General features: G+C 42.9%; 2 protein-coding genes across 6 annotated transcripts in view; both read left to right on the forward strand.

Annotated features, from left to right (window-relative positions):
* Positions 1-1,626: 1,626 nt before the first annotated feature.
* LOC134536250 (uncharacterized) lies at positions 1,627-10,250 on the forward strand. Its single transcript, XM_063375946.1, has 5 exons — positions 1,627-1,718; positions 5,963-6,098; positions 6,970-7,116; positions 8,382-8,542; positions 9,991-10,250. Exons 1-5 carry the CDS (start codon positions 1,654-1,656, stop codon positions 10,157-10,159), a joined length of 678 nt encoding a protein of 225 aa, XP_063232016.1. The 5' UTR covers positions 1,627-1,653; the 3' UTR covers positions 10,160-10,250.
* A 3,004-nt stretch (positions 10,251-13,254) lies between these two features.
* LOC134536251 (sodium-independent sulfate anion transporter-like) overlaps positions 13,255-21,603 on the forward strand; it is a 38,552-nt gene continuing 30,203 nt past the window's right edge. For all 5 annotated transcript variants that reach the window (XM_063375947.1, XM_063375948.1, XM_063375949.1 and 2 more), the window contains exons 1-2: positions 13,255-13,449; positions 16,390-16,569. In XM_063375947.1, the coding sequence (XP_063232017.1) occupies positions 16,539-16,569 (31 nt within the window). In that variant the 5' untranslated portion in view covers positions 13,255-13,449; positions 16,390-16,538. The remainder of the gene's footprint in view (positions 13,450-16,389; positions 16,570-21,603) is intronic.

Consider the following 21,603-nt stretch of genomic DNA (forward strand, 5'->3'; position numbering starts at 1 on the left):
CTCGGATGATGTCACACCCACTGTGTTCCATTCTAATGACATAACCACCATCTTGTTTTCGTCTGCTGATGTTATCACCATTTTTTTTTGGTTCTGCTGAAGTTCACAATCTTGGTTGATTTAATGTCCACCACCTTTGTTTCTGCTGTTAGTTCCTGGAGTGTGTCAGTATTGCTCTGTCACATGCACATTAGGTTGATGTTCCATTACCTATTAGTGTTTCTATGGTCCTTATTGACATATTAATTTTTTATACAAAACACATTGAAAACAATTTGATTCGAACCATAGTAGCTCGGACCTCTTGGTGGGAAAACATACCCACACGCCATCGACACATTTACTAGACAGAGGATTAAATAAGGTAAATAAAAAAGAACACATATATTCGGACTTGTAATTCTTTTTTTGAAGATGAATGAATTCTTGCGTCACTCATTGCAAACAGATACACCATATTTTATTTTTCAATACTTGGTACTAGGAGCGCTTGTGCCACATGGTGTACACGTCGTTTTCTAGCGGGCACTGCCGCCATCTTATTTTCAATACTCATTACTGGGAGCGCTAGTGTCACGTAGTACACATATCGTCCGATAGAGGTCGTTGCCGCCATATTGGTTTAATTTTTACCGGATAGAATGTAATGGTATTTATTAGACCCGTGATTTTTTTTCAGTCCTGTATTATGAATACAAGTAGTTATCAATCGCGGAAACGTTTTCGGCCACTTTTTTTTTCAGAACATTGTAACAACATTAACTACTTTGGTGGAACATAAATTTTTAAGTGACTCACGGACGTTCTATAATGCAACAACTGAGTTTTTAGTTCAAGAGCGGGACAAGCTTCATTCACCGATCAATGCCATAAGGTAATAAATATTCCAGACAAATACAAAGTTTATTGCCGCTTAACAGATAGTTAAATTTTCCCATGGTATGTATACCATCTCAATTTATGAAATGCGACACCGATTTTTCGAGAGAGAAAAACTGTGACCATTTGTTGGCTGTGAAAGAAAACACTGGCGTAGCTAAAAAAAAATTGTGGTTAAGTTAAGCAAGTATTTTACTCTAATAAAATAAGTAATATACAAAATAATAAATAAATTTCTAGTTGGATTTTTAACTCAATGTTATTTTTTTCTATCATTTAAATTTGGTAGCTCTTAATATTTAATGCACTCCATACAACCTGCATAAAGTATTTCCCATTTATTTCAAAAGCGAATTTTAAGTTAAATTTTAACACTTAAAAAAAGGAAAAAGTTGGAAAGTAAATAAAAATAAATTGAAATAAAAACACCATTATGGGATATATGTTTTCTCCAGGAAATGTCCTCGTTTACGTCTATGAAACCTCCTACATCAGGCTGTAGACATTTAGGCAATTGTCTTCCTCCACATTTACTACCCTCTATGTTTCATACGACTGTTAGTTCAAGATGCATACACTATGCTTATTGTCCGTGTGGATGAGAGATACTGACGGGTCCGCCTGTACGCGACCAGACACAAGGCCTGCTCCGACGCGAGGACACAGCTGCGGGGTAGCACCTGCCCAAACAGCGCCGAGGTGCACAGGCCCGTATATAGGCACGTTTGTACATATATAAGCCTTCGTGCTTGTGTCTGCGACTCTTCAGCGACCATGACGTACCTTGCCCTCCTGCTGGTGGCCGCCTGCGTCCTGTCTTCAGGACTGCTCCATCGCAGGTACGGTTCCTTCAAGGTCAGCTCACCACCTCACCGCCTCCTTCCTTCAGCCAGCTTCCATCCCCCCAGCAGGCTAGCCTCCGCAGTCCTGTCTTTAAGACTGCTCCATCGCAGGTACGGTTCCTTCAAGGTCAGCTCACCACCTCACCATCTGCCATCCCACCAGCAGGCTAGCCTCCGCAGTCCTATCTTCAGGACTGCTCCATCGCAGGTACGGCTCCTCAAAGGTCAGCTCAACACCTAACCATCTGCCATCCCACCAGCAGGCTAGCCTCCGCAGTCCTGTCTTCAGGACTGCTCCATCGCAGGTACGGTTCCTTCAAGGTCAGCTCACCACCTCACCGCCTCCTTCCTTCAGCCAGCTTCCATCCCCCCAGCAGGCTAGCCTCCGCATTCCTGTCTTCAAGACTGCTCCATCGCAGGTACGGTTCCTTCAAGGTCAGCTCAACACCTCACCATCTGCCATCCCACCAGCAGGCTAGCCTCCGCAGTCCTGTCTTCAAGACTGCTCCATCGCAGGTATGGTTCCTTCAAGGTCAGCACACCACCTCACCACCTCCTTCCTTCAGCATCTTGCCATCCCCCCAGCAGGCTAGCCTCCGCAGTCCTGTCTTCAAGACTGCTCCATCGCAGGTACGGTTCCTTCAAGGTCAGCTCACCACCTCACCGCCTCCTTCCTTCAGCCAGCTTCCATCCCCCCAGCAGGCTAGCCTCCGCAGTCCTGTCTTCAAGACTGCTCCATCGCAGGTACGGTTCCTTCAAGGTCAGCTCAACACCTCACCATCTGCCATCCCACCAGCAGGCTAGCCTCCGCAGTCCTGTATTCAGGACTGCTCCATCGCAGGTACGGCTCCTCAAAGGTCAGCTCAACACCTCACCATCTGCCATCCCACCAGCAGGCTAGCCTCCGCAGTCCTGTCTTCAGGACTGCTCCATCGCAGGTACGGTTCCTTCAGGGTCAGCTCACCACCTCACCATCTGCCATCCCCCCAGCAGGCTATCATCTGCAGTCCTGTCTTCAGGACTGCTCCATCGCAGGTACGGCTCCATCAAGGTCAGCTCACCACCTCACCACCTCCTTCCTTCATCTTGCCATCCCCCCAGCAGGCTAGCCTCCACAGTCCTGTCTTCAGGACTGCTCCATCGCAGGTATGGTTCCTTCAAGGTCAGCACACCACCTCACCACCTCCTTCCTTCAGCATCTTGCCATCCCCCCAGCAGGCTAGCCTCCGCAATCCTGGGCTTTCTGTGAGAGGTTGTCACAAGCTGTACTTCCCGTTTGAAGAGAAGACCTCCCTTTTAAAGTTGGGATCCGTAAACTCGACTAATTGCGGTCCAACTTACAGCCGTGTTGGACTAGTTAGATTTTCGAATGGTCCTATTATACTATAAAATAAAAACCAGGTTCTGTTACAGTTAGCCTGCTAATCCAATGTACCGAGAAATAGTGAGGCATTTGCCCCTTTGCCTGGCATCCTCACTACCTTGTCATGGATCAACAAACTATCATACATAGAAGCTTGAAATATTCGTGGGTTCAATGAGCTCCCAAATGGACTCAAAAGTCTTGTGCATTATCGCACAAACACCAACAGTTCATTGCCTGAAGATTTGCGAGAGGTTTCAAATTGATAGCTTGTGAGTAAGCGCTTCTTTGGTTAAAGGTATCTCATTTACACACATTCCTCAAAATCAAATGTCAGCCAACAGCGAAATCAGTAAAGAGAGATATTTAATGTAGGATGTGGAATTCGAGTATTCTTCCTCTGTCAATTTTTTAAGTTTATACTAGCTGACCCGATAGACGTTGTCCTGTCATTCAATTCAAACTGGAATACTAAAATAATAGTAATAATTTCTATTGTTGTATATTCTGATATTGTATATGTTTGTAATTTTTTATTATCTCTATAACATATTGTTTATTGTAATGCTTGTTGATAAACAACATTGTTAGTTTTATTTCCTGGTGCGTAAATAAATAATGTGGATGTTTTTCCGACACGGGAACAGGCGACATACAGTTGGCCATGTGAAAAACATGGATTTTCAACATTAATGCCACAAACAATTAACGACTGCCCTTGCGATTTATTTATTGACTTTACAAATGCAAGCCGCACTGTAAATTTTAACCGTTTGAAGTCGAATGGCATGTCGTTTGGAATCATAGGGATGCGTGGAATGAAAACGTCTTCGCCTTTATACTTCAATTTTAAAATTGTGGCTTCGATGACGTTGTTCATTAATTTCTTCACCGCAAGCCGAGTGCCATTACAAAGACGTGGCTGGTTTATGTTTCGTAATATTATGATTAACGATCTGATTTTTAGTTGCAGATTATGAGGTGGTAATCCGGGCAGTTCCAGGGAATTTAAAAATTCCGTTGGATAGTTGACAACATAATCTTGGTTAGTAACGGAATCAACCGATTTGTATGTCATCAATTCGCCAGCTATCTTACTTTGAATTTGAAAATTCATTTCGTTGACATCAACGTTTTTTGCAGCCAATATAACACTTTCACTTAACATGATTTTTGTAAATTTCAGCAATGTTTGGGAAAACCATCTCGATGAGTTCGGTCTTTGATTCAATAGAGTGACAAAAATTTGCAGGTAATGTAATGTATCCAGACGATGTGTAAACCGGAATTTTGCCATTACCAGTATCAAGCAATTTTTTGGAAAATACTTCACCAGATTCGTCATTTTGCAATATGACTCACATATTCATATTTAATTTTAGTGTCTTGACGTATTTCTATAAAATGGATGACTTCAAACATGCATTAAGTTCGTCGGCTGTCATTGATCGAGGCATTACTGGCTATGTTTGTCGAAAATCACCTGCCCATAGAATCATCGCTCCATCAAACCGGTTTTGATTGTTTCGTAAATCTTTCATTGTGCGGTCTAATGCCTGCAAAGATTTTTTGTGTGCCATCGTGAATTCATCCCAAACGATAAATCTGCTTTGCTGCAACACTTTGGCCATCACAGAATTCCTCGAAAGGTTCAAGTTGGAGTTTCATTATGTTGCATGTTCAACGACAATTTGAGTGCTGAATGAGTTGTTCGACCGCCTTCCAAAGAGCAAAGAGTATATAACGCTGGGGCTAAGGTTACATTAATAAAGTTTATAATAAAGGTAGTCGTTAAGTTTTCTTAAATTTTCTAAGTTTCTGCGCAATTTTCTTAATTATTTTAATGTAAGAACCTTCTACGAAGTATTAGAAAACATAAAAAAAAAAGAAGATTAATGAAATCGTCAAAGACGTTCTCAAGTTGTAGCATGACCAGGAGAAATAGGGGTTCATTTTTATATGTATAGATTTTGTTTTGTAACAGTGAAATTTGGACTGCTTGATGCAAAATTTATAATTTTTGGAGAAAAACAATTATTTACTTTAATTTAACATTTCAGTAACAGGTTCAGGGAAAAAAAATACAAATAAAAAAATTTATTATATAAATTCTAAAATTACAAACAAAGAAATTCCTACCACTTCTCGATTTCTACAGTCTTTTTATAAGGCGAAGCGAGTCATTTGCATGCCTTGACACGTATTTTCAGGGCAGTTCTACCCGACAGTCGATGTTTTACAGACACACCGCTTACACGCTTTGTTGTAACAGTGGATTCAGTGGGTAGTCTCAGGGATCCTTCATCTTCTTTTTGACGTGACAAAGTCTAATAAATCGATGAACGCCGGCTGCACGCACGAAAAAGTGTCCCGTAACGCACATTGTCCCGTTACACTGTGTCCCGTTACGCTCATTGTACGCTTTCGCCGCATCTATCTCTCTTCCTCTCGATTGGAACAACCATCGGTTTGACTTTTTCGAGGCACATTAAACTTGAAACACTCCCATTCGTTTCCTACTTTTCCTATCATCGTCCTATCCTTAACAGAATAACACATATTGGAAGAAGTTAAGTAGCAAACATGTATAACATTTATAGTTAAAATAATCTCTTCGTTAAAGTAATAAACATATTTGAATTAATGAGTGCAAATAAAAGTAAATTTCTCAATTAAATTGTAGATTTCATTTCACTCCTTTGTATCCATACAAAATAGTGATAATTCAAAAAAATGATTCAATTTTATTCATAAAAGTATGCAATCATTTCATCAATGTTATTTTATGACGTTGTCACGTTAAACTATCGTCCGTAAACCGAAATTACTGACAACCAATTTTTTTACATTATTTTTACTGCTTTATTATCTGTTACAGGGTCTTCACTGAGGCCAAAGCTGTTACCAACCTCAATGAACTCGCAGATGCGTTTCTACTGTCCATTAGGACAGACCCGTCAGCTTACAGCCTTGATCCTTACAGTATCAACGATATTGAGGACGAATTTGAAGTGGTAAGCTTACCGAATACATTACGTCAAGGTAAGTATGCCTAGTTCTGATAGAGTTAATTGCAAGCACCATTGAACTTGGTGTTAATACATGTGATTTCGGCCCCACTCATTTCCATGTTACTTCACCCCCTAATGTAAGCTGAATCATTGATAATGTTGATGACAGTGATGTTGGCTGGAGTCTTAGATGCCATGGATGGTGGGGTTGTTAGCACGTCACTGAATTAAAATGTAAAGAATTGATCTAGATATTTCTTCTTTAAGGTTTATGGTATGATAAAGAAGAATTTCACTAGTTTTGTTTGGTTTGGTATCTATAAAGAAATATTTAACATTATAAAATATAAAATAGTGACATTTTAATTTCTCCATTGCATGTCTTAAGCTATTATAAATAAGTGTGTTTCTAGGAAATTAGAGGTTTAAAAAATGGGAATTTTGGGGTCCTGTAGAACACATTTCCATTAGTCCTTTTTCTATGATTTCATCGCATATACTCTCTGTTAATAGTTTTTCATATTACATATTTTAAGATCTATAGCTACATACGAGTTTTAGTAAATTCAGTAATTAAATTTAATGATATAAAATTATATAAAACTGAATTTTATTATAATAAACAGTTTTATATATAACATTCATTTACCATAAATTAATGGTAGTTATTCTATATTGGTTTAGAAAAAAAAATTTTTTTTTTAAATATCTTTTATCTGGTTTGCACAGTAAGTAATCTTCCGTGCAGTATCTAGGTTTTTTTCTTCCATTTCATGTTGAGCAATATTACCAATAAATTGATTTTTTTTTCACCCGGATAATAACTGGCTATTGTTTTCGCTTCGTGTGGTGACGAGACTCCAAACTATTCCAGGAATCCATCACGTACGAGCTGTACTTTAAGAACGGCACAGTTAACGGCGTGAGCAACGTCAGCAGAGTGGGTGACGTCACGACCTCCTACAACAGCACGACCAAGATGGACAACGTCAGCGTGGGACTCGAGTTCAGTCAGATAAATGTAGTTCTTGTCTTCTGGCACCGACATGTAGAGAACCCTGCATTTCACGGTTTATTTGACCATCAGGATAGATTGCACGGAACCACGCGATCTCTAGAGATTCGCCGATAATAACCCATAGGTAGGGACATGCATAGTAGCTTGGCTTCTGGGTTGTAGCCGTGTCCTTGGCAAATAATTCACCAACGGTACCTGCAGTTACCTGCAAACTGCTAACTGCTCCCTGATGATGGCGACTGCAATGTCGACCGAAACGTCGGTGAATTATTTGCCAAGGACACGGCTACAACCCAGAAACCAAGCTTCTTCAGACAAAGGCCGTGAAAGCCTGCGAACATTATTAAGGGACATGCATATTTCGCGAAAAGATTCCGAGACGAGCTGAAAGTTAAAACACTGTAGCATCGTCTGTGTTTCGTGATTGGGCGAGTTTCTTTCAGGCATATGTCGATTGTTGCAACACCAATCACACACACTGTGGAAGCAAACGCGTCCTGAGTGGCTCGGTCAAACAAGGCAAATACTTCTCTCGCAGACGGCCGCCAATCGCAAGGAGGAAACCAATGGTGTGGGTAAACCTTGTTGCAGTCTAATAGGCGTTAAGATTTTTTCACGAAAAATGCCTGCCCCTAATAATCAGTAACTGGGCCTCAGATATGCAGCAAAACCTTTAACCGGAATGAGACAACACAGTTCGTAATAAGAGTTGGGAAAAAAAAACTTAAGAGGCCACTCCAGTGTTTCAGGGGCACTACGCAACCCGCGTTTACCTCATAAGATTCAATGCTATTTTCTTTTTGCTTATAACTAATTAACTAATATAGATTTCGAAATGATGCTTGCTTGATATGTAAGACAACGATGCTCTTATCAAAGCCCCTTTCTTCAAAAAGGTGCATAAATTATGGATTTATACTAATCTTTACTAATATGCAAAAGTGTATTGTCTAGGTTTGAACCATAACTTATGCACGTTTTTGAAGAAAGGGGCTTTGATAAGAGCATCGTTGTCTTACATATCAAGCAAGCATCATTTCGAAATCTATATTAGTTAATTAGTTATAAGCAAAATTGAAAATAGCATTAAATGTTATGAGGTCAACGCGGGTTGCGTAGTGCCCCTGAAACACTGGAGTGGCCTCTTAAATTCTGCTGTTTCCAAGTTGGCATTTGCACGATGGCAGTTTGTGACTGTTGTAGCGGACTGCCCGAGGAACTCGATTGACAAGGCGTGTGAGGTGTGTTGTGCTCGTCTGTCTGTGCAGTACACCGGGAACTACCTGGTCACCGGACCGCTCATAAACGACGGGGGAGGCCTGAACGTCGTCATCACGTCTCTGTACGCCGAGCTCATCTTCCTGGCAAACCTCACCGACACCTCTGCGGTTACGTTCATCGTCGAAAACATCACACTCAGCACCGACGGGTAGGCAACACCGTCTTCGTTCTCAGGATATTTCAGTTGTTAAGGATGGATCAACAAAATCAATTAAATTTTCGATTCCCAGCAAATCTAGTAGGTATGTAATGATTAGAGACCTGCAAAATATCGCTAAAAGATCCCGAGAGTAGCTGGAAGTTAAAAAACGCTGTAGCATGGTCTGTGTTTCGTGATTGGGTGAGTTACTTTGAGGCGCCATGTCGATTGTTACAACAACCAATCACACTAATTCAGTGTGGAAGCAAACTCGTCCTTAGTGGCTCGTGCTAACAAGGCGACGACTTCTCTCGCAGACGGCTGCCAATCACAAGGAAGAAACCGCTGGTGTGGGTATACATTGTTGCAGTCTAATAGGCGTTCAGATTTTTTCGCGAAAATTTCCTGCCCCTAGTAATGATTAGAGACCTGCAATATTCGCGGTTTAGATGGCCTTCAGGATAGACTGCACATACCCCTGTACACTCGGGAAAATAACGAAAGTTCGTTGGCTGCCGACTTGTAAGTCGTCGCAGCTGGTTTGTCTGTGATTCGATCCTTCTTTGGTTGAGGGTTTACAACTGGTTGGGATTCGTCCAGAAGAACAGTAAGCCAATAGCAAAATTATCTAAGAGGTATATGTGTTTGAATTCTAGCCTATCACCGAATGAATCCGCGAATTTTGCAGGTCTCTAGCTAATGATTTTATATTCGAGGTAAAAATTTCCATGAAAAAGTTTGAGAATGGGAAATTCCGGAGTTCAGACACTAGCACATCTGTAATTGACATTATTAGAAGTATATATAATAACTACTCCTGCATCGCAGGATGTTGTGACCGATGCCGGGGTCATCTGTCTTAGATTATATTGTCACGACCGCCATCTTGGATTGTGAGGTCCAGGCCGCACATTTTGGAATCGGGCGCTCTGATCCCAAATGTTTCACATCGGCCATCTTGCACCCCACACCCGAGCACAACGCTTTCCGTCATGGTTGCATCACCCACGGGTCTCCCACTACCATGATTTTCACTTTTCGTTCCGGCTGCTTCGTGACCTGAATCTTTGATCTAGACATGACCAAGACCTTTGAACTTTAACCTTGTTTTTTGGGCTTCACCTTGACCACTTGACCTCGCCCTTCACCATAGCCCCGGCCGCCATCTTGGAAACCACCATTTTGGAATCCGCCATTTTGAATCGTGACATAACACCGCCACATTGGAAAAACGTAGTAATTATAAAAAAATTATAGATAATTATTTAATTACAATTTCAATGACATTTTGATAAAAAAAATATTCTCATGCCGTGACTTGAGTCAAAGAGCCCTTTTTTCTAGTATGTCAAAGATATTGGAGTCTTTCCTACTATGTAGCTGGAGTACCTAGCTATGGAAGTCAGTTTTATTTTCAAGCGAGTGTAGAGTGAGTAATTTCATCTTTCTTGCCGCAGGACTTTCAAGGTGCACGCCGAAAATAACAACGCCATCGGCGAGATGGTCAACAGTGGAATGGCGACGGTGATGCTGCAACTTTTCAAGAGCAAAATCCTCGCCATGATGGAGAGCGACATGGTCGAGCTCTTGAACAACACCTTGAAGAAAATGACCTTCAGCCTGTGAGCTCAGCTCCCTGGTGCTGTAAACACTCTGATGTGTCTCGGGGAGTCTGTGGAGCGTGGCTGACAAAAAATAAATGATCAGCAATTTTGGCCATGGTCTCATTTTTTTTATTCTTATGCCATGTTTTTTTAAGGGAGTGTTTATAATTATTTTTTCAAGTTTTGGATTACATTTGTGGCAGAAACAAAGTTAACTCTCCAAGCGGTTTGGTCATCAGAGAAACTTATTTCAATAATAATGATCTGTTATGCTTGAACCCCACGTGAACTTAAATTCCAGCCAGATATACATAATCGCTGTTACACAGATCATATTTATGTTTGGAAAATAGTAGCACTCGACCTACTGCCTAAATGACATATTCCACCGTAACATGCGAAACATGCGTTGCATAAAAAAATTTTTACGATTAAAAAAAGTTTTTATATCCAATTTAAATGAGAATAAAAGTAGTACAGAAAAATTTTCGGATTACTTTCGTGATGAGCTGGAATAAAACTCTTTGCTACTTTCGCTGTTGGTTCACAATATTTATGTTGATGTCTCTGGACCAAAGAGAGACCTGTAACTGAATAAGTACCGAATCACATGCAGCCCAATCTAGATGCCTCTAAAGTCAGCAGCCAATGAACAGGTGACATTTGCCCGAGTATAAGTACTTATGAAGTATCCTAGGTGCAATTATTCAGGGAACTTCGTGCGGTTTCGGAGTTAAGTTTGTGTTAATAATGAACCCACGAGAAATCTCTTGGACTTTTAAGAAGTTTTTTTTTTCTCAGTTAACTTCAAAAATACTCTTCTTATTTCCACATGCATGTTTACCTTGCTTGTTTACAACAGGAAAACCGAACTCGTAAGTCGCAATCAAACGTGTCTTCCAAAAAAAAAGGGGGGGGCGAGGGGCCAATACCCATTATTACAAATATTTATCTTTACTTAAAAACTAAAGTTCAAGTGTTAAAATTTTATAAAATAATTTTTTTTAAAAACTATTAAAGTTATATATGTGAGAATATATATTTTGTAAATAATGTTCCTTGGCTAATTTGTGGCTTATTTGATATTATTTTCTGCAACGATAGCCCTTCCCGAAAAGTCTTCATGTAGCTGCCCCGGTTGGAATTCAACGTAGGTTTTTACGAACATAGCTACAGTTATCTCAAACTATGAAGAACTTTTAATTAATTAGAGCTCCACTCTGCTTTGAAAAATCAGTAAATATTCCGTAATTTTGAACAGAGCAGTGTACAAATCAGCAGTTGTTATCTGCCTTATCTCAAACTTTTCAATTAGGAAATTAAATTATACATCACAATGCTGGACGGAATTGTTACATAAATTTCATTTTTACGCATAAAATGTTTTCGCATACGACATTCGTATTCAAATTATTTTTGTTATTTAATTTTTTTTAAATCTTTTTAATCGGCCATGTGCTCTTCGTCATTTCAAAGAATCGTTGAGACGGAAAAGGATGTCATTTCCGTCTTCGCTAGGCACGAATTCGATTGGCCGATCGCATCCAACATCCATCAGCTTATTTTAAAACCCGTCCTATACGTGAAATATTTGCTGTAAACTCGAGTCATCCAACTCGCCGAACAAACATGGCTGCGGTAGTGTCTTTTGACGTGACAACGTCTAATAAATCGATGAACGCCGGCTGCACGCACGAAAAAGTGTCCCGTTAAGCACATTGTCCCGTTACGCTCATCATACGCTTGCGCCACATCTATATCTCTTCTACTCGATTGGAACAACCATCGATTTGACTTTTTTCGAGGCACATTAAACTTGAAACACTCCCATTCGTTTCCTACTTTTCCTATCATCGTCCTATCCTTAACAGAATAACATAGATTGGAGGAAGTTAAATAACAAACATGTATAAAAGTTATAGTTAAAATAATCTCTTCGCTTAAGTAATAAACATATTTAAATTAATGAGTGCAAATAAAAGTAAATTTATCAACTAAATTGTAGATTTCTTCTTTTTATCCATACAAAATAGTGATGATTCAATAAAAATTATTCAATTTTATTCATAAAAGTATGCATTCCTTTCATCAATGTTTTGTTATGACGTTGTCACGTTAAACTATCGTCCGTAAACCGACTTTACAACCAATTTTTTATTCGGTGACGTCTTTACCCTCCAACTATATTTGACACAACATATTGGAAGGTGTTGGAAACGAAAATTTGACATCGTATTCCAAACAATAGGTCGGAAACCTCACCTGTACTCCCACGTGAGCGCACTTTAAGGGTAGATTGGGAGTCAGCTTACAGATCGATTTGAACATTCCCGAGCAAGTAAATTAAGACAGAGTTGTCAATGGATTACTCCCTCCCTTTCGATCGGGAAGGTGTGAGGGCTTCAGCCATGACCAGAGGCTAGGGCTACCCATCCCAGCATAGTCACCATCTTGTCCCCCTACCTCCCTCAACTAACCATACAGTAGGCTGTGTTCTTAGCCCTTAAGACCTTCTCAGCACTGATGGCGCCTACCCCGATCTGCCATATCACACTGGAACCCAGTGAACCCGTGGTCCGGTGAGACAGGGCCTTAAGGCCCCCCCTACCTGGTCACACATACGGCGTGCAGAGCTTCAGAAAAAACAACGCGATTTCAAAACTACTCAAGATAACCGAGTGGGACTTGCTTACGAAAAGCATTTAATAATTCGCTGAGGGCCGAAAAGTACTTTTTATCTCGGATTAAGTTTGTAAAATGTAGTTTTAGAATAGTTAAAATTGCTAAAACGCATGTTTTCAGAGTAATTTTTAGGCGTAAAACGACCGGTACAGATTCTTGAAAGCACTTAAGGGACTTGCAATACACCTTTATCTTAATTTCACCGCAGTATAATGTTACGGTCACCGCTCAGATCTCACAGTTATCCTGTGACGACGAGAAGACTGCGCGCCAGTCCAGAGGAGACACCGCGCTAGAAGCACCAGCGAGCGTCGCGCTTATCACACATACAGCCCTGACGAGGCCACGTCGAGCAAACCTCCTGTTGCCGTTGGTGGGGGGAGGGGGGCGCACCGCGACAAAGCACAGGCTCGCTAAACGACGCCAACAGCTCGGGAAAGCACGGGCTGCAGTCGGGGACAATCCAGCTCGATTATTGGTCAGTAAACGTCACACTCGGTGGTCCTGACTGGCTGGCTGCTCAGTGGCGTCAATGCGCGGTTGCGTAACTGTCGAGACTCGCCGGGACCAGAAGCGCATGACAGCAGCTGCCTCGTTTCTTGAGTCCACAGCCATTTTAAAACCGTTATCGTGAGTATAAACACGGACGTGTTTCTGCTTGAGTGATCTGGAGGCTAGACTCGACGGTGATCTGCTTTCTTGAAGCCTAGTTCATTGTTTGTTCTTCTTAAGACGTTATAATGTTAATGGCATGAATGTGATAACTAGAGACCTGCGAAATTCGCGGTTTCGATGGCCTTCAGGATAGACTGCACATACCTCTGTACACTCGGGCAAATAACGCAAGTTCATTGGCTGCCGACTTGTAAGTCGTCTCAGCTGGTTTTTCTGTGATTCGGTCCTTCTTTGGTTGAGATTCGTCCAGATGAACAGTAAGCCAATAGCAAAATTATCTAAGAGGTATATTTGTTTGAATTCTAGCCTATCACCGAATGAATCCGCGAATTTTGCAGGACTCTAGTGATAATAATAACATTCGTTTTTTGGTGATAATTAGGGCCATGAAAATTTCGCGAAAAGATCCCGGGAGTAGCTTGAAGTTACAACACTGTAGCATCGTCTGTGTTTCGTGATTGGGTGAGTTACTTTGAGGTGCATGTCGATTGTTGCAACAACCAATCACACTAATTCAGTGCGGAAGCAAACTCGTCCTTAGTGGCTCGTGCAAACAAGGCAACGACTTCTCTCGCAGACCGCCGCCAATCACAAGGAAGAAACAGCTGGTGTGGGTACTACTATACCTTGTTGCAGTCTAGTAGGCGTTCAGATTTTTTCGCGAAAATTTCCTGCCCCTAGTGATAATTAATGGTTAGAGACCTGTAAAATTCGCGATTTCAAATCCCTAAAGGATAGACTCCATGATCCTCTATGCACTCGTGCAAATTACATCTGCTGATTGGTTACCGATTCGTAACACCTGTTGACTGGAATGATCGTGATTCGCTAATTCTTCTGTTAAATATTTTTCATTGGCCCAGAGTCCTTCAGATAAACTGTGGCCCAATCACTGAAGCAAAATAATGTCAAAAGTATTTGGACTCTATCCTATCGCGAAATGAATCCGCGAATTTTACAGGTCTCTATTAATGGTCGAGCATTTTTAGCAAAAAAAATAAAAAATCTTAACGCCCTTTGTACTGCTCCCACGCCAGATGTTTCTTCCGTGTGATTGGCGGTCGTCTGCGAGAGAAGCTATTTCCCTGTTTTTTCCGGCCCATTCAGGACGCGTTTTCTTCCACGCTGGACGGCTGTGATTGGTGTGCTGCCAGCGTACACGCACCTGAAATAAACCCAGCCAACCACGAAGCACAGCCAATGATACAAAGTTTTTTGATACACATCTGGTCCTAAAACCTTTTCACGGAAAATGCACGGCCTATCGTTATTGAAAAAGACAATATTTGTGTTTGGAAAAAAAATTACAAAAACACACTGTTAAAAATGTTCACCTTTTATTTACAAAGAAGGTTGGTTACAAATTATCCAGGGATCTTCGTCAGTAAGAAAACTCTTCCAACTCTAACTGTTCACCTTTGTTTTGAACGAAACACAAAACTCGAAGTCGAAATACTGAAATTAGTTTTTAGAACAATTTTTAGGCATGAAACTCCCGGAAGACATTATTGAAAGCACTCAACTTTATCTTCAATATTCCGCGATGGTTCGCAGTTTCCCTGTGCACGACGAGAATGCTACGCCCAAGTCCACAGCCTGGCACTTACGCCCGTTATACAATGACACGGAAGCGGAGACGGATCTCACGGAACAGAGTTTTACGTCGCTCCGTGCGACCAGTAGAAGTCGAGTACTTGGCTGCGGTGTTAGCCATGTTTGTTTATGCTCTAAATACGTTAAAATTTGTTTCTAGTAAAAAAATATATAGTGTTCTATTATTACTATGTCGTTTATTTCATTATGTATGTAAATTCTGTCCATGCTATGATTTTGAAGCATAATATATAGGGTCTATATATATATATAAATTTAATTAATATTTCGTAACTTTAAAATACAATCTCATTGGTTGCCATTTGTTACGTAGTCGTGCGTTGTGGAAGCGGCAGATGCGATGATGAATTGTTTCCGGGTGATCCGTCTCCGTTTACGTGATCGGAGACTCCGTTGCAGAACGGGCCCTTAGAGGCGGTACCGCGGCTGAAGCACCAGCGAGCGTCGCACTTATCACTATCCCGCCTCTCTGACGCAGATATTGCACGTCTGACTAGGCCGCTCTGTGCATAACCGTGTGTGACACAACACCGCATCACACAGAAGTATTGCTCCCGTCTCCTCTGGGGGCTGTTCTGGGCGATGTGTCTGTCCCGCCGGGTTGGTGTAGTTCGCAGTCTGCCCGCCAGCAGGGTGTCCACAGTTAGTACTTTCCTACTAGAACCACTGGCGTAGACAGGATTTGTGTATGGGGGGTGTTAAGAAGCATGCCCCCCCCCCCCCCGTATTAAAGCGAGGGGGTCCGGGGGTCCTCCCCCGGGAAAATTTGGATTTTAAGGTGTAAAATAGTGCTATTTTAGCAGTTTTTGGTACTTAAATTTAAATATTGTAATGGTAAAATTTTTATAAATTTTAATATGAAATTTGTTTGAGTGATGAAAAAGGGGGGGGGGGGGGGGTGTTAACCTCTAAACCCCCCCCCCCCCTGGCTACGCCCTTGATTATATCTAGTACTTTTTTATAATTTTTTTAGTGGTCTAGTACATTTACGCTCAGATCTAGTACTTTTTTCTTTTTTTTCTTTAATATAGGTAATAATATTACAGTAACTCCAATATGTTTTATTATTAAGCGTAATTATTTTTAAAAACTATGGAATGTATGTGTGTGTGTGGTGTGTGATATTTAAGTTCGAGCATTGCAATGGCATAATAACTTCCTGAATTGTTAAAACCATAACAAATTATAATTTAGTACTTTTTTTTCCAAATCTAGTACTTTTTTTTCTCGCCTAAGTTGGTACGAAATATTTTTTTTCCTTGTGGACACCCTGCCCGCCAGGCCTCGCTCGCGGGCGCGGTGGGCGGGCGAGCAGACAGCAGACGGCAGACAGCAGACAGCTGGCAGCTGGCTCAGTAGCGCCTGGCGCCTGGCGAGGCGCGCCACGTCAGCTCCAGCCCCACATCTCCCGTCGCCGCCGCCCTGCAGGGATGTCCTCCGAGGTCGGACAGCGAGACAGTGGTGAGCATCCTCTATCCCCGGGACAAACACGCAGCGAATAACTCGAAGCTAGGGACCGGAAAAATTCGCGGGTTCAATGACCTCCAGGATGAACTTCATAGTCCTACGTACACTCGGTCAAATGCCACCCACTCATTGGCTGCTGTCTTGTGAGACGTCCCAACGTAGCAGTCTGTGATTCGATGAAGCTTTGGTTGGTTGTTTCTCATTGGCCCAGATTCATCCAGGTGAGTTGTGAGCCAATAACAGAGGCAGCACTGAGGTATAACTATTTGTATGTTAGCCTATCGCGAAATGAATTCGCGAATTTTTCCGGTCTCTATTCGAAGCCCGGTATTCCAAAACACAAAAGTAAAAGTTTAGGCCACCACACTAATTGGTACGCACCAGGTATAGCCTTGGCCATGACGCTGATTTGACGCTCACCCAGGTGTAGCCCTGGCCACCGTATTCTTAGTGCACGACAAGACACGCCAGTCCCTCATTTTTAGGGAACGATTTTTTGGAGTCCTAGCCGTTGCCGATCCGTATCCCAAATTCCGCGCATGCACAGAGCTAACTTTTTCGTTGATTTCGTCCAGAAGGCGGACCCGCGTCTGACGCCATTAACTCGTATATAGTCATACCTGTGATCATCGTGGGACGTGCCGAACGTGTTGGTGTGCCGAATGAAACTTTATGATAGCGAAACCATCCTGAAATATATTTTGTTCGCTTTAATGGTCACAACAACAAATGGTGGCAACATAAAAAGTACCTAATTGAGAAAATTAGAAATACGGTTCTATTTTAATGCAACGGTGCTTCGATGTCTAGTATTTTTGCCGTTGTATCGATGGTTTCCAAACATATGCTAGAATGAGTTGAAACCAGTTTCTAGTCTCACGCAGGACACCATTTATTAAACTGTTACATACCGATTTGTTTCCTTACTCGGATTCGGTTTCACGTTCTGGAACATGGCCCACGAATTAGGTTACGGTTGTATCCCAAGGCAGTGCTTATTCGCTGTCCTACCCTAACGTCTTGGAATACAGCCCTAAACGTTATGAATTCAGACCAGAAAAATTCCGCGGATTCATTTTAAAATAGGCTAAAATTATATTTACTTCAACCTCTGTGATACCTTTTCTGTATTATTTACAAATTTATGTGAACTGTGGGTCTATGATTATACCTCATCCAAAGAAATATTATGTACTTACCGAAATCACAGGCCGATAAGTTGAGACCTCTAACAAGACAGCAGCCAACCAGTAGGTGAAGTCGGCATGATTACATGCAAACTGCGTGAAACTGTTCCTTCAGCTAATTGTTGCGCCATTTTGGCTAAACGCCTAAAATATTTGCTGAAGTGTAGTGTTTGCAGCGTGTAAACAGTTTTATATGAAATTTTTTGTATGAAAGTGACTGTTTTTAACGACGGATATTATAATTCATACCATTTCCGCAATGTTTTGGGCGTATACAATATGGCGATGGCAAGGTTAAATAGTGACCACCTACGTCACAACATGCCGTCTCCTGGCAATTCCTAACATCAGTGCAGCCAACCCACAAGGTGATATTTGACCGACTCGTGTATGGATAGGACTATGCAGTCCATCCTGGACATTGATGTCATTGACGGAGAATTTCTATAGTCCCTAATCATGAAAAAAAAATACTGGGAACCTTAGTGGTTTCATTTTGTGAATGCATTAAAATTTTAACAATTTTACCTTTGGCCTTATTCTGCACATAGGCTAACATACCGTTTAGAAAGTCATCAAATGAGCATGGCAAATTTTCCCATTTATGTAGAGGACTGTGCAGTCTATCCTAGAAATTAAACCTGTGATATTTTTCAGTCCTTTGTTATGAATACAGATAGTGCTCTATCGCGGGAGAAAAAAAAATTGTTAGGCCAAGAGTGGGCCAAGACATTTTACAGAACACCGTAACATCATCGTAGTACTTGGTTGGAACAGATATTTTTGACGTGACGTAAACATTTCCAGATTTATCACGAATGTCATGTATACGTCAGCTGGGTTATTAGTTCAAGAGCGAGACGAGCTTCTTTCACCGATACGAGTAATGCTCATAAGGTAATAATAATTCCAGTATTCAAGACATGAACAAATTTTCTTGGAGCCTGTCAGACAATTAAAATCTACAATTAATCTACAATCTCTAGTGATGAAATGAGACACCGTTTATTTTGTAACTGTGACATTTGTTAGGTAGGTATCAATTCACTTTGTTAATAAGTTGCTTGTTCTAACAATTACTACGAACCTGTTGTTATTGTACGTTGTTGATTCACTTGAAAATAACTTCACCATGCTTTAAAAAAAAAAAAATAAAATAAATAACATTTCTATAACTTAGTGGGAAAATTTGATGTTGATTTTGTCGTCGAGCGGGCTGATCCCCTTATTGGTTGTGTAGGTTCTTGGGCTAGCTCAGTTGGGGGTGGGTTTCGGGCCGCGTGGCAGTTAAGAGGATCTAGCCTGCTAATAATGAAACTACATAGGGTTTCGTGGCACTCACTCTTTTTATTGGCCACTATTTGCACTGGCACGGGGCTATCGCAGTTCCCGCCTACGACCGTTCTTAGGTGAGGCCTGACTACACGAGAATTTCCCCTTACACGGCCGCCTATGGGAAGTAGTAGGCGCCGGCGTCGCGGCGCTAACCGATGGCGTTTGTCCCAAACCGGCAGGGCTTTGATTTCCTGTCCTATAGCGAATTCAGGCAAGCACTACCTGCGGACACAGTTTCTGAAATGTCCCATTAAAATGGCGAGGTCTCGTCCATGACACAATGGTACTATTTTATCCTAGGCAATGCATGACTATACAAGCGAATAAAGATATATATATATATACATACATACGAGAGGAAAGGAAAAAAATTATGAAACACTAATAAAAAGAAAACTAAACTATTTACAATAAGGCGACCCCTTGGCAATAGTTTACATACTAATCTCCATAGTTTCGAACTGCCTGACACGACTCGAAGACTGTTGCTGATCTATTCCCCGCGTCACTGACGTTAAGCCCGGAGGCCTCTATGCTCACCCGTTTCACTCGTCTTGGCGAGAGCTCGCGGCCGACACGTCACTCCTCCGCGGTTCTCCAGACGCGACTGCCCTCTGCTCGCGCCGACCCCCTCCCCGCGCGCGTCTCGTGCAGCATCTCACGTCCTCGTGGACGGGAACCCGCGACTTGTTCACCCCGTGCATATTAAAATACATGTTATTTACCCTTCTAATTCAAATTATACATGATGGATGATATTATAGTTTTTACAATAAAAATTATGTCCTGCTGAAAGAAAAGAAAATATACATAAAAAAAACTACGTCGGAGGGACACTGATTTAATGAAGGTGGCACCACTGGCTCCCGCACACGCCCGCGCACAGAAGAAGGCGGTGACGCGCCATAACGGCCTGTAGGAGCTAGGGTGGCCTCTGGGTCGACGTCAAATGCCCCCCCCTCCCACAAGGCCATTATGCGCGTCAACGTCTCTTAATCGCATCTGCCGTTGCACTCGTTGATCGTAGAAACGAGAGGGTAGGAAGTGTCTTGGCCTCTGGTGTGTATCGTGTGCGGGTGTCTCGCGAAGGGTGGCAGTAAACTCATGACACTGAGTCGGGATCCTGTGTTAGTGTGGTGGCTTGCCTTTGGTAGGTTATTGCACTGAAATTCCCGTAAGTAGGTGGGTACCCGCCGTATCCTCCTAGGTCGGGAGTTTTCCCCAGATTCGCTTCTGGAAATTGAGGGGCTGAGCGAACAGTTGGGGTCTAATGTCCTGCCCTTTCCCCCCATCCTCGTGGTTGGGATGGCAGACCACCCCGAAGATCCTGGTTCACCTGTCAGGACCCCCATCAGTTCTTCCTCCATCCCCTCTGTGTCCCCCCGTTCTGTATCTGAGTCTGGTTCGGTGACGGTCATAATGAACGACGAGTCCGCCAGACTCGTATTGAGGGGCCAGAGAGGGGTGTCTGGGTCTTTCCCCTCCTCGTCCTCCCCGTCCGTGTCCGGTTCCGTGATGAACTGGATCACGTTTGTGTCGGCGGTCGTTTCGTCTGGTTCCCCAAATGTCCTGGCTGGTTCCATTACGCTCTCTTCTGCCCCTCCTGTCTCCGTTCCTTTCATGGCTGCCCCTGTGTCGGCTGCCGGTCGCGTCTCTGTCACGTCTCCTTGTTCTTTCTGTCCCGCCATGTCCTCGTCCCACCTTCCGTCCATGTCACGGCTGGCTTGGTTTGCGTCGGTGACTGGTGTAGAGGCAGACCCCTCTCCCCTGTCCGTGTCCCTTGGAGCTTGTCTCTCCCCCGCGGCTAGGCGCAGTTGGTCTCTGTGAATTTTTGCGGGCCTCCCGCTTGGTGTACGTATTAAGTACGATGTGGCCCCCGCCTGTCGCAGAACGGTCCTGGGGCCCGCCCATTTCGGGGCTAGACCTGCACAAAAGTTCTTTGCCCTTGACGACAGAGGATGCTGTCGGACGTACACTTGGTCCCCGGGGTTCAGAGTAGGGGGGGGTCTAGTGGACTGTGGTGTCGTCTGCTGTAGATAGGCCTCCTGTCTCCGCCTAGCCCTCTCCTGCATTCTGGTCAGCTCGGTATTGAGACATTCGCCCCATCCGGCTTCTGTGGCTGCCGCCTCTACCCGGCATTCTCCTGGCAGCGCCAGGTTCCGCCCCATGACCAGCTCTGCCGGCGAGTAACCCGTGGCGGCACTCGTACGACGCCTCAGACAGTATAAGAGGTTCGGCAAATGGGTATCCCATTTTGAATGGTCCTCTCCCAACCGGAGACGGAGCTGAGCCTTTATCTCTTGGTTCCGTCTCTCGGTTGGGTTGGCCCTCGGGTGATACGTCGGCGTCGTGTGGTGGCTCACCCCCCACCTTCTGCAGGCCTGTTTCCAGCGGGCTCCCGTGAACTGACATCCGTTGTCCGATAGGAGCACCGCTGGGTACCCGAAGCGAGGGGCTACCTCTCCGTCGATCAGCGCTATCAACGTTCCCGACCGGACGTTGGAGA

Source organism: Bacillus rossius, chromosome 10, assembly GCF_032445375.1.
Source record: "Bacillus rossius redtenbacheri isolate Brsri chromosome 10, Brsri_v3, whole genome shotgun sequence".
Lineage (NCBI taxonomy): Eukaryota > Metazoa > Arthropoda > Insecta > Phasmatodea > Bacillidae > Bacillus > Bacillus rossius.

Coding starts and splice junctions, on each gene's coding strand:
- LOC134536250 (XM_063375946.1), top strand. CDS start 1,654: ATGACGTACCTTGCCCTCCTGCTGGTGGCCGCCTGCGTCCTGTCTTCA. Junction 1,719..5,962: donor TCAGGACTGCTCCATCGCAG/GTACGGTTCCTT, acceptor TATCTGTTACAG/GGTCTTCACTGAGGCCAAAG. Junction 8,543..9,990: donor ATCACACTCAGCACCGACGG/GTAGGCAACACC, acceptor TTCTTGCCGCAG/GACTTTCAAGGTGCACGCCG.